Source organism: Gymnoscopelus microlampas (assembly GCF_963454915.1).
Source record: "Gymnoscopelus microlampas genome assembly, chromosome: 9".
In the NCBI taxonomy this organism is placed as follows: domain Eukaryota; kingdom Metazoa; phylum Chordata; class Actinopteri; order Myctophiformes; family Myctophidae; genus Gymnoscopelus; species Gymnoscopelus microlampas.
Genome location: NC_139946.1, coordinates 42,959,089 through 42,972,626, shown reverse-complemented (window position 1 = coordinate 42,972,626; position 13,538 = coordinate 42,959,089). Strand labels below are relative to the sequence as shown.

The window sequence follows — 13,538 nt, the reverse complement described above, 5'->3', positions numbered from 1 at the left end:
GGCAAATATTGTACTTTTACTTCTACTTCACTACATCTCAGAGGCAAATATTGTACTTTTACTCCACTACAATTATTTGAAAACTTTGCTAGTTACTTTGCAGATATAAATGATTATATTATAAAACATACTGTGAGGAGTGCTGACCAAAACCAACCACAGAGTCACTTGATTTGCATCAACAGCAGTCTTTTATTGGGGGGAAACTTTAACAAAGGCAGGTAGGGGAAAACTAACACAAATTCCTCCCGGATTGGGGTATTTCAATAACAGTTCCTAGTCCATGCATGAAGTGCCCTATGGTGCCTAGGAAGAGAGTAGAAACCATAATTAGTCTTAATTCAGTCTTAACAAGCCATATAAGGACACATGTTGGAGTGTGTTTTAGCTTACCGCCCAAGCCTGCTTCCATTCACCAAGGGAGTGAGTTTCATCTGAGGAGCTGTTCAGCAAACATTTATAGGGTTGGGCTGATCAGACCAGGCTGTCACCACTCTGGCAATCAGACCTGAGGTGTCATCATATCAAGCTGATTGAGGATGAAAACAGGCACATAACCTTCCTTCCACTACTTGCCCCAGTGCTCTGCACTGTCTCTGGTGCTGAAACCTCTCCTCAGCCCTCTGCTCGCCTTGGTGGAGACGCCAGATAGCTCGGGTCCCAAGCGACACTCCACAATACATTAACCACTTTAGCCCTATTCTATACCTAGGCTGCTTGAAAATAGCCGATCAACAAGCTCACAACGCGTCGCATCGCGACGCGTTGTGAGCTTGTAGATCTGCTATTTTCAAATATTTTTTTTCTTTTACTTTTGGTACTTTACGTATATTTTGATACCAATACTTTTGTACTTTTACTCAAGTAAATGTGGAATTCCGGACTTTTACTTGCAACAGAGCACTTCTACATTGCAGTATTGACACTTTTACTTAAGCAAAACATTCAAGTACTTTTTCCACCACTGCATAATAGCAGACATCTAAGGAAAACTGTGTTTTTCAACCAGAAAGCATCTCTATACCAATGGACAAAACACAGCGTGTCTCTTTCCATTTCGCAGATGTCCTTCACGAGTTCGTAATGCCACGAGGCAGGGGTTGGTTGGTTGGGGAGAGCGGGGTACACACACACACACACACACACACACACACACACACACACACACACACACACACACACACACACACACACAGTCCTGAGACACGGTGGTTGGTGAAACTGTGACAAATTGACGCTTTCTCTCGCTCCGGCTCTCTATACTGCGAGTGTAGCTCGCTGCACCACAGGATTTGAGCTCCTCTTTGAGTTTGGGAGCCAGCAAATCTAGCGACTCAATGGTGTTCATTTCTCTAATCCAATCCCTGTATAAAACCCTCCCTTTGAACGTCTCAACGGCAAAGCTGAAAGGCAGCAGCATGCACCATCCTTCTCTTCTCTCCTTCCATTCCGTCTGCTCTGTGTGCCTCGCTGATCCATGCTCAGTGTCCAAACTCATCAGCAAGTGGGATAAAGTCACATCTAATTAAGTTTGCTGATGCTGGGAGTGATGATTTATTCGTGGCGACAGAAAGGATGAGGGTAACGGAGATGACCAGAACCGTATTAATAGTGTCTGCTGAATAAAACCTTTCATCATCATCATCATCATCACCACCATCTTCATCACCACTACCACCATCACCATCACCATTAGTATTATAGTATCTAATCTGTAGCGACATTCTAGAATCCTCCTTTATTCCAGTCTTGTATGGAATTCATTAGGATTATATGCTCCACTTCTATTCATCCGGATATTAACCTGAACTGCAGCTGACTTCTTCTATCTAATTCTCTGCAGAGTCAAACACACACGCCTCCACTCCCTCCCTTCCTTTGACCAGTGACTACCACTTCATCCTGGCTGCCCCTGAACCCTCCTATATACACCAGTGGTGGATAGTAACTAAGAACATGTAGGTACTCAAGTACTATACTTAATTACAATTTTGAGGTATTTTTACTTTATTGGAGTATTTCCAATTTGTTGTACTTTTACTTCTACTCCACTACGTATTCATACATTCACCACTTAAGCTCTATATTTACTTTGGCTATTTGAAAATGGCAGATCTACAAGCTCACAATGTGTTGCATCGCTATGCGTTGTGAGCTTGTAGATCTGCTATTTTCAAAAGATTTTGTATACATTTAGAAAACTTGAATTGGGACATTCTGCACAATGATCGAGTAGTTTTACTTTTGGTACTTTAAGCATATTTTTGTACTTTTACTCAAGTAAATTCTTAATACCAGACTTTTGCTTGGAACAGAGTATCTCTACATCGTGGCATTGATACTCTTACTCAAGTAAAACAGGTGATTACTTCTTCCACCACTGCCCTGAACCCTCCTATACACTCACTCAGCCAATGAGGAGGGGGCTCGGTGCTGGAATAAATTAATCGCTTCGTACGGCAGGAAAGAGAGAGAGAGAGAGAGAGAGAGAGAGAGAGAGAGAGAGAGAGAGAGAGAGAGAGAGAGAGAGAGAGAGAGAGAGAGAGAGAGAGAGAGAGAGAGCTGCAAGTCAGGGTTGCCATGTCTGCTTATTAATAAGTGACTTTGGGCTTTGTTTTTCTGTGAAGTTGCTTGTAAATATTGGTCATTGCTGGTTGCGTTTTTGGGGCTTGTTCTACGTAGTTGCTTATTTGGGCTTGTTTCCTAATGTTGTTTCAACCAGTGGTTCTCAAACATTTTCAAGTCGGACCACCAAATTAATATATATTTAATATTTGTTTGCGGACCCCCATCTGAAAATATGTTATGCCAGGGAATACACGGACCCCAATGAAAATAAGCCATAGTCAGTGGCGTCCCCAGGATTTACATTTAGGGCAGGCGAGATTTTTCAATCAATCAATCAATCAATCAAGCAATCAAGCAAGCAATCAAGCAATCAATCGATCAAACCCCCATACAAGATTTGTGTTGTTAAAATGTTTCAAAAATATTTTTCATTTTTTTCAGAATTTCTTTCAAGATTTTTTTAATGTATTATGTTTAAAGACCCGGGTGAAGGACTCGCTTCTTTTGGGCTTGTTTTCATAGACCTGCATGGTTGCTTATTTCTCTCACAAAACCTGGCAACGCTGAGGAAGAGAGAGAGAGAGAGAGAGAGAGAGAGAGAGAGAGAGAGAGAGAGAGAGAGAGCTGCAAGTGCCATTCACTCTCCAGACTGCACGGGGATACATTGTAGCCACAACGCAACATCAGCACCACTCCGCTCTCCGGGCGCAGCACAGCGCACGTCCGAAGTGCGTCTCTCAGAAAGGATACATAGTAACAGGGCAGTTAGGCTACAGAAATGCTTATGCTCACCTGAATGTGCTATTGATTGTTCTTGCATTGTAAAACGATGAAGGTCGGACGCTAACCCCAAACTTATAGGCATGTTAAAAACCTCGTGGATTGTTCCTCCTCGCTGCGCGCGCGTTGAGCCGTTATTCTATTGGATTGTACAATTGTAAGGCTTTTCCCTGGAAGTATGCGACGGTGAAAAGAGAAAGAGAGAGGGAGCGAGAGTGGGGCGCCTGTTCATTTCAAGTTTTTTTTTGGACCACGTAATAGTGTCGATCTCTTTGTGTTTGCTGTTAATTATCTCTCGAGAAGAATAAGGAGGAGGACAAGAGGAGAAACATTCCCATGCTCAGTGCTTTGTATGCACCGTCCCTCGATCTCAACTTCACTGGTCATCATCATCATCACAGGGATTTTACGGACAGTCATTCCCATTACAACGTAAGGACCACGCTGGCACAATCAGGTAAAGAAAAGCATCATTTAATTCAAAGTCAAGTTGTTTGTTTGTCTTTTTACCCATTCTTCTTTATTTAATAATACTTAATAATACTAATAGTACTTCACACTTATGCAGTGCTTTTCTTTGCTTAACAAAACAAATCAAAATAAACAACTTTATCAGGAGAGAGAAATAGTTAAAAGGCTAAAAATGTAGCAAAGAGAAAAAAAACATTAAGCTAAGACTAATTGGCAGAAAGGGAGATTTCCTTAGGGCACCATTTGGTCTACAGATGTGACATAATACATTTTAATTAAACAAATTAGCCTATAATCAGTGACTGATTTTTAACAATTATTAATACATTGTGGATCACAGCCATGCATGTTTGAACCAACAGGAATAGAAAGTGCATGAATGACTCTCCAAACTCTATCTCACTGTTTCTCTCGTTCTCTCCATGTATCTCAATCTCACCCTCTTGCTCTCTAACACCCAGAAAGGGGAGAAAGAAAGAATATAGAAATACAAATATTTTGTGCCAGGGATTTTTCAAAAATAGCAGATCTACAAGCATAGCGCGGCACTCGGTGCCGCGCTATGAGCTTGTAGATCTGCTATTTTTTAATAGCCAAAGTATGAAATATAAAATAAGTGGTTAGAATGATTGCGACACCATATCGACTAATTTTGCTGGGGATCCCCTGGTACCCCTTCAAGCACCGCTGGTGGTCCCCGGACCACTGGTTGAGAACCACTGTAATAGATGAATTAATTCATGGCCCAATTAGAAGTACAAAATTACAAAACGCGTTTCTACCAATAAAAAAAGTGGAGAAAGAAAGAAAGAAGGAAACAATAGGTGTCCTCTCTCTCTGCCCAGCCTTGACTCCCCTTGTTCTTCCTTCCTCTCTCTCTCTCTCCTTCTCTCTCTCCCCACCCAGGATTATTTCAGATCGTGGGGAGAAGATGAGGAGTAACCGGGGGGGCCGGGGGAAGCAGCATGAGCGGCCGGTGCAGCTCCATCAGCTCCGTTAGACTGGTGGCCCTCATGTTTCTATGGAGGAGGTGGTGGTTAACACTAAGCCTGCTCCTCCAGTGCTACGGTGTGTCGGTCTCGCGAGGGGCCAGCAGGGCGGCAGCCTCCGATACGGCTGCCTCCTCCTCGGGCGCTGGCTTCAGCGGCGGCACGGGAACGTCGGGGCCCCTCGGCTGGCTCCTGTCCGATAAGGGACCCTTCCACCACGCCCCGGAGTTTGTGGATTTCACCGAGCGCTACCAGCAGGGTTTCACCACCAAGTACAAGATATACAGGTGAGTGATAAGCTGTGGACCACGATGCAGAGGAGGAGACGGAGACACTGTCATCATAGCCACATAGAAAGACAGTGTTTCTGAAGCAGTGGTTTTCAACCTTTTTCCATATCAAGGTCTATTATTTATTCTGCATTTTTTGAGCCATGGACCACCATGTGATGAGATTTAGCCTCTCAGACCCAACATTTGGAATATTTTGTTATCATTGGATAAGATTGTCAAAATACCAATTCTTCTCCATTCTCTAATTGTGTAGACTTCTTGTAAATTAAGTCATGCAGATGTTTAACAATAATGTAACTCTTGAGAGCGTAAAATGAAACCAAATGGACCCTTACGGGTCCATTTGGTTTCATTTTACGCTCTCAAGAGTTAAAGATCTACTGTATAAGGATCCATTTGGTTACCAGCCCCCCATCATTTAGCTGGAGACCACCTGGAAACTCCTCAAGGACCACTGGTGGTCCACGGACCACTGGTTGAGAACCACTGTTCTGAAGGATCAAATGCAACTATAGTCAGAACCAGATTATGTAATGTTTGAATTTGAAATCATGTGATTTTTAGCTGAGAGCAAAATAAGCAGCTTGAGATAAAGCCAGAGAGAGAGTAGGCGAGCGATCGAATCACATACTGGAACAGTTTTTTAAAGGGATAGTTCACCCCCAAAATGACTTTTTCCGATTGATTACTCACCCCATGGGGTCTTGAATCCATGGAGATTTATTCGTTTTTGTCGCATTCCTAAGCCAATAATTTGACGACCGGCGACAAAAACGAGAAAATCTCTATGAATTCAAGACTCCATGGGGTGAGTAATCAATAGAAAAAAGTCATTTTGGGGGTGAACTATCCCTTTAAAGATGCATAATATTTAGTAGGTGTGGCAATGTGTGGAATCAAGGGTTTGTGCTGAGGGACGATGACATCAGAGAGTTTTTGCATGTAAAGGAATGTGCACACAGTGAAATCCTTAGTAGCTCGTTCATCCATTTGTAACTCTTGAGAGTGTACAAATGTAACCAAAATGGTCCCTATTAAGTTCCGGGGTCCACTTCCATTGTTCCATTTGTACACTCTCAGAGAGAGAGAGCGAGAGAGAGAGTCTCAAAGCTTCTGTTTGGTTCCAAACGCCAGAACTTTGCATATCAGTAACAGACTTCAAGCAGGCTAAGGTACCGCAGGAGGGGCTTTGGTTGAAGCAGCAGGATGTCAAAGATAACTGAAGGAGCCAGATGATGTGCAACAGAGGGTAGATGAGGATGGGGGGGGGGGGGGGGGGGGGGGGGTAGATGAGGATGGGTGTGTGTGTTGTGTAGTACTTGTGGGTGTGACTTGGAAGCATTGTAGTTACAGTACGTGTCGGCTTTGAAGCATGCCGAGGTGACATTTACCTCCCTGTTTTTTAAAGGATTCAACCAATAGATCAGTGCTTTTCAACCTTTGTCATGTCAAGGACCCCCAACATGGCATACATTTGGCTGCAGACCCCCCATCTCAAAAAAATATTTTGTGCCAGGGATTTTTCAAAAATAGCAGATCTACAAGCTCGTAGATCTGCTATTTTTGAATAGCCAAAGTATAAAATATAAAATAAGTGGTTAGAATGATTGTGACAATATATTGACTAATTTAGCTGGGGACCCCCTGGTGGTAACCCTTCAAGGACCACTGGTGGTCCCCGGACCACTGGTTGAGAACCACTGTAATAGATGCCCATTTTAGAAGTACAAAATTATACAAAAAACGCGTTTCTACCAATAAAAAAAGGTGACATTACATGGTATGGGTTATGTGCCACAGCGCAGCTCATGGCCTACTGCATGTTGGTGTCATGACATTAATAACTGCTAAACCGTAATGCAATCATTAACTGATTCTGATGATAAAATACATAATTTAACATTTAACAGAAATGTTAAAAGCTTCTCCTAAAGGGAATTCTCAGCACATTGTACTGAATTAATTAATCTTCTGTATGCCAGAACATATAGTAATGGTTCCTACAGTTTTACATACTTAGTTGCTCGCCACCGAAGGTAGTAGATCTGCAAGCTCGCATTCTATTGTGAGCTTGTAGATCTGGTATCGTTTGTGCGAGGCATCGAAAATCAGGGTTAAGCTTAATTCAGGGTATAATTACTTTAGGCGTTGCTATTTTGACTTCATTATTTCTCTTTTGCCTTTGAGAGAGAGAGAGAGAGAGAGAGAGAGAGAGAGAGAGAGAGAGAGAGAGAGAGAGAGAGACACACACACACACACACACACACACACACACACACACACACACAGTGAAATCATCTTTTCATCTGTAACTCGGAGACTGCATAAATGGAACCAAATCCATTTGGTTACATTTTACAGTCTCCAAGTATTTGACTGTGTGTGTGTGTGTGTGTGTGTGTGTGTGTGTGTGTGTGTGTGTGTGTGTGGTTCCCACCCTATACGTGCCAGCATTAACACATGAAGTGTGTCTGTGTGCATCCTAACCTTTACAGCACTTACAGCAGTAAGTGTGTTGTTTGTGTGCATCATATAAGTGTTGACAATGCGGTTGCTGTGAATATGTCTGTTGTCAATAGACAGTGTGAGAGTGACTCTAGTCTGTATTGTGCGGTGTGCATACGGTACAGTATCTCTATGCGCCAGGTGAGTGTTTTGATCCAGCGATGAAGAGTGTGATACTAGTGTGAGAGGCTGTCAGAGCGGCTGGAACTGACGACGACTGGAGTGCTTGATGGCAGCTCAACAGGGTTCTGACTGACACAGGCATTTAGCAGCTGACATGAGGAGGGAGACGCAGCCATCAGACACAGATGGAGAATGTTGTGTAGCTCGTCTTACCCTAGGTCTCTCTCTCTCTCTCTCTCTCTCTCTCTCTCTCTCTCTCTAGTAACAGAAGTTTTCAAATAATTGTAGTGGAGTAAAAGTACAATATTTCTCTCTGAGATGTAGTGGAGTAGAAGTAAAAGTACTGATAATTGGAAATACTCAAGTAAAGTAAAAATACCCAAAAATTGTACTTGAGTAAATGTACTTAAAGTTACTTTACACCACTGGTGATACGCACATATTATATATAAGGAGCGTGAGTGGGATGGTGTAGCTGACCATTAGACAGTGTAAAATGTCCTTATTTCATGTCACCAATACAGCTTGCAGTAAATGAATCTCTTCTGACTCAAGTACAGTACTTGAGTAAATGTACTTAGTTACTTTCCACCACACCAACACAATCTCACTCCCAACTAGTCATTACATTACATTACAGTCATTTAGCAGATGCTTTTATCCAAAGCGACTTACAATAAGTGCATTCAACATAGGTAGGGAACGAAAACTACTAATCACCAGAGGTCTTAAGTGCATTTCCTGTAAAAACAAGCAACCAAGAGTATACCTAGCGCTAAGGTAAAAGTGCAATATATCAGCTATCTAATTTCATAAACACATGAGATAAAATAGCCAAATCAAATGAGCACGAGCTAATAGATCCAATACAACAATACAACAATAGTTCCTACAACTAGTTAACAACAAGTAGGCCAGGCAAAGAGGAAGGGTAGTGTTTCCTGAAGAGGTGGGTTTTCAGCCTGCGACGAAAGATGGGCAGTGACTCTGCTGTCCTGACATCAGTGGGAAGTTCCAAGTATTTAGTCACTTATTGAAGAACTGTCAGTAGCCCCTAAACGTCCGATTATGACAGTCCTGATTCCCCTAAAAGTCAGATTTTGCAGTCGTTGACCACACACACACACACACACACACACACACACACACACACACACACACACACACACACACACACACACACACACACACACACACACACACACACACACACACACACACACACACACACACACACACACACACAAATACTTGGAGACTGTAAAATGTAACCAAATGGATTTGGTTCCATTTATACAGTCTCATAAAAAAATATTTCACTGTGTAGAAACATGCATGGGTCTATTTGTGTACAACACTCCATATCTTTATCTCTCCCATTCCCTCTGTCCTTCTCTAACTCCGCTCTGTCTACATTTTTCATCTTTACTACAGAGTGCATCACTCGCTTTCCTTCTAGATCTGTCTCTCGTCTTTCTAACAGCCTCTGCATCTCTCTCTGCCCCCTCTTTCTCTTTCTGTCTTTGCACACCACCCAAATACATTATACTGCGCAACATACAATCAGAAAACACACACACGCACGCACACACACACACACACACACACACACACACACACACACACACACACACACACACACACACACACACACACACACACACACACACACACACACACACACACACACACACACACACACACAGAGAGAGAGCGGAATTGGGTACAAGGAATAAGAAATTACTCTTAATTAACCCACAAGGTGAAAAGAAGGTTAAATAATGATATTAAAAGCCCGACTCCACCTCTGTCATTACCGCCAGCTGTAGCTTCACAAGCGCCGCTCTCTCCCTCTCCCTCTCCCTCCGTCTATCTCTCCCTCTCTCTCTCTCTAGCTCTCTCTCACTCTCGCCCACCCGTCTGATGATTTCAAACCAATTGCTCTACTTCACTCATAAATATTCCCCGGAGCTGCGTTGGCCTTTGGCGTCCAGGGGCAGAGGCGAGGGAGTTGAGGGTTTGGTGGAGAGATGAGACGAGGGGACCGGAGAGACAGTCAGTCCGTCACTATAGTGCCTTATCCCCCCCTGGTGGCTGCTTATATAGCACCGGGGGAGAGCTGCTGACCCAAAACCTGAAGCCGATTCTACAAATGTCTTCTGAATCCTAACAGTTTTCTGAAAAAACTATATCAGGGGTGCTCAATCTTTTTCATGCCAAGGACCCCCAACATGTATATGTATTTGGCCGCTGACCCCCATCTCAAAATATTTTGTTCCAGGGACCCCCCAGAAGCAAAGATTGGAGTTAAAAATGTTTGCTTTAGAACAATATATATTCAAAGATTTGCACCCATTTTCACGTTTTTTCAAAAATAGCAGATATACAAGCTCGTAGCGCGGCACTCGGTGCCGCGCTATGAGCTTGTATATCTGCTATTTTTGAATAGCCAAAGTGTAAAATGCTTTTTAGCTCAAATCAAGAAGTGACACAGATGCGTTCCAGGTCTTAAAGGGTTAAGACAAATGTATACCTTTTTTTCCACGACCGCTTTGCGGTACTATATTCACTCATCTGAATTTACTGAAAAATATAGTCGATATCCACAATATTAACAGTATGATTGACTGTATGATTTGATTTGATATTGATAAATTCATGATACAATTTACCGAGGTGCATAGTAGGCTACAGTAGAGTTATCAGGATGGCACAAAAAGTCGAAATACTTTCCATTGCGGTCCCAAAATACATAATAGCAACATAGTATCTAACGGATAACACAATGTGTTATTCTATTATAACTGACAACCAGGAATAGTTTGCTGACCACAGGAGAGACTGGTGACAGCCGGAATGTAGATGGCATTCCCGGGAGCAGTATGGGTTGGCGCCCCAGGCTGTGTCTTCCGTGAGGAAGAAGCCCAACAAACCCGCGGTGAGGCCTTTAGGAGGGCCATTCCATTCCAGCAAACCGCAAGTGGAGCTAATACCATTAGACGGCCCAATCTAGTGGTATCGGCCCAAGTAACCATCACGCCAGAAGGAAATGTTTGGATCGGGGCGGTGCACCTGATCTGGCGCAGCGCTCAGGTCCTGGACCTGGTGAGACGAAGGAGGAGCCCGGCCAGGAGACAACCCACAGAGCCTAGTCCCTCCACGTGCCAGAGCCTCCCCGTGTTCAGGCAGAGTACTTCCGGAGAAGCGGACTGAGTGGCCCTGTCTTGCCCTATAGGACTGACTACTGGGACGTAAGTCGGGGCTTGATCAACCCTGGCTGGGTCACCTGGGCGAGGGTGTATGTTGTATGTTGCGAGACCGGAAACACCCGATGACCCCAGGCTACAACACTGATGATATGTCCAAGTTGCATCCATCTGATGTTTTTCTCTATACTAAATAGGATCATTGTAGTAATAGCATTCAACAACATAGACAGTCATAAAACCAGTGTACAAGAGACAAATACATGCATAAATAAATAGAACGTTACATTTAAAACACCCAATACCACTCATAGCAACGAGGTCCAATGCAAACCAACCAGAAGCCCCTGACTCTGTTCTAACTTGACCATCAGCCACATTTTCAACAGCTTTTTAAAACGGTTCAAAGACTGGGCAAATTTTAGTTCATGAGGGATCATCATTCCACTCCCCCCACCCCCCCTGTGTATTGGAATGATCTTCTACCTACCTTGTTTTTTTTTTAGGTTTGGTGGTTTAAGATCCGCTACACTGGCCCTTGTGTTCACGCTGTGGTGGTCACTAACATTCTGGAAATAACCGTTGAAGTATTTTGGGGCAATGGTCTGTTAGAGTATGATTCGTACAGCATCTGTTTGTATCCCTATACTCTCAGTGAGGATCACAGTTCTGACAACATCTGCATGTTCATTCTATAATGAATGCAAATATGTGTAGAATATACAGTCTCCTATTTTCATGTTTTACAAAACATTAGAAATATATAGAACATGTCCAGAGCCCCTATACCGTTGGTTCTCAAAGTGGGGTCCGGGGACCCCCAGGGGCCCTTGGGGGGGTTCAAGGGGGTCCCCAGCAAAATATGTTAATATAGCATCACAATCATTTGACCCACTTTAACCTTCTATACTTTGGCTATTCAAAAATAGCAGATCTACAAGCTCATAGCGCGGCACCGAGTGCCGCGCTATGAGCTTGTAGATCTGCTATTTTTGAAAAATCGTGAAAATCTTTGAATATATGTTTTTTAAAGCGAACATTTGTAACTCAAATCTTTGCTTCTGGGGGGTCCCTGGAACAACGTATTTTCAGATAGGGGTCCGCGACCAAATACATCATTTTGTATACATCTCCAAGTCTACTGCATGTGAGTGCAAGTCGATACCACCATACTAATCTATCTCCTCAACTGCTCTTACTATCCACACCAATCGCTATTAAACCGTGTGAACCTGTGATTACTGAAATACTCTATTTAATTACACATAGAGGAAACACCTCCTCTCCTACTAGTAAAAGATATGCTATTGCACATGCATCAATAATGTAAATGGGTGTTAATTGGAAGAGCGAATGTTTAGTGTAAAACCTAAGATGGAGGATAGTGTGTAATTAAAAGGTGAAAAGTTGGGAGTGTTCCTCATAATCCGGGCTTGTGATCAGTGGTGGAAAGTAACCATTTGAAAATAGCCGATCTACAAGCTCACAATGCGTCTGTGAGCTTGTAGATCGGCTATTTTCAAAGAATTTTGATATGTTTTATACATTTGGAAACTTGTGAAATGGGACATTCTGCACAATGAGTACTTTCTACTTTTGGTACTTTAAGTACATTTTGATACCAATACCTTTGTACTTTTACTCAAGTACATTTTGAATTCCTTGTTTTCTTTTTTTTTGTCTACATTTTTATCCGACGATTTTGTAACCCTATTTTTTCACCCAGTGCCAATGCCTAAGCTTGTAATCCTGGGCACTACTCTCCCTCTGCCAGCCTGGGGAGAGCCCCGCACTGAGCTCATGCTTCCTTCAACGCATGAGAATACTTTTAGTGTTGATACTTTAGTCCTTAAGTAAAAGATGTGAGTACTTTTTCCACCACTGTTTGTGGTTTGTGGTCTAAAAGTGGGTCTGTGTCTGTGTGAGATGCTCTTTTCTGCTCGTTTTCATTTCGTTTTTTTACATCCGGAATAATTAGCCAAGGCATTTGCACACGGTGGCATTATTAGTCAAAATGTCAGCTCAACCTTCATTCACGGGTCATTCAATTTTTAAGATCCCACCTCTGTGGAACAATTTCTCATCCCCTGCTTTTATTTTGCGCTCCCAGCGCTTTTTGCTGCAATTTACTGTGACTGTGTGTCATCTAAGCAGCAGACCTTTCTCGTAATTAGGCAGTGATTAAGGGTTTCAATTAGGTATGAAAATGTGTTTATTAACCCATTAAGATCGGGAGAAGCATCTGTGTCATTTTTTGATTTGAGATTTAAAAAAAGCATTATTTCAAACTTAGGCTATTCAAAAATAGCAGATATACAAGCTCATAGCGCGGCACCGAGTGCCGCGCTATGAGATTGTAGATCAGCTTGTAGATCTGCTATTTTTGAAAAATCGTGAAAATGTGTGCAAATCTTTTTTATTTTTTAAAAGCGAACATTTGTAACTCAAATCTATGCTTCTGGGGGGTCCCTGGAGCAAAATATTTTGAGATGGGGGTCTGCGGCCAAATACATATACATTTTGGGGGGTCCTTGACATGAAAAATTTTGAGCACCACTGATATAGAAACATAAGTTTTTCAGAATACTGTTGGGATTTGGGAG

General features: G+C 42.7%; 1 protein-coding gene across 1 annotated transcript in view; it reads left to right on the top strand.

Moving 5' to 3' along the window:
• Positions 1 to 4,784: 4,784 nt before the first annotated feature.
• Positions 4,785 to 13,538, top strand: part of LOC311051844 (BMP/retinoic acid-inducible neural-specific protein 3-like) — a gene marked incomplete at its 5' end in the record, with an annotated part of 90,087 nt that continues 81,333 nt past the window's right edge. The window contains one exon of the mRNA XM_084066508.1: positions 4,785 to 5,095. Within this exon, the coding sequence (XP_083922634.1) occupies positions 4,785 to 5,095 (311 nt within the window). The remainder of the gene's footprint in view (positions 5,096 to 13,538) is intronic.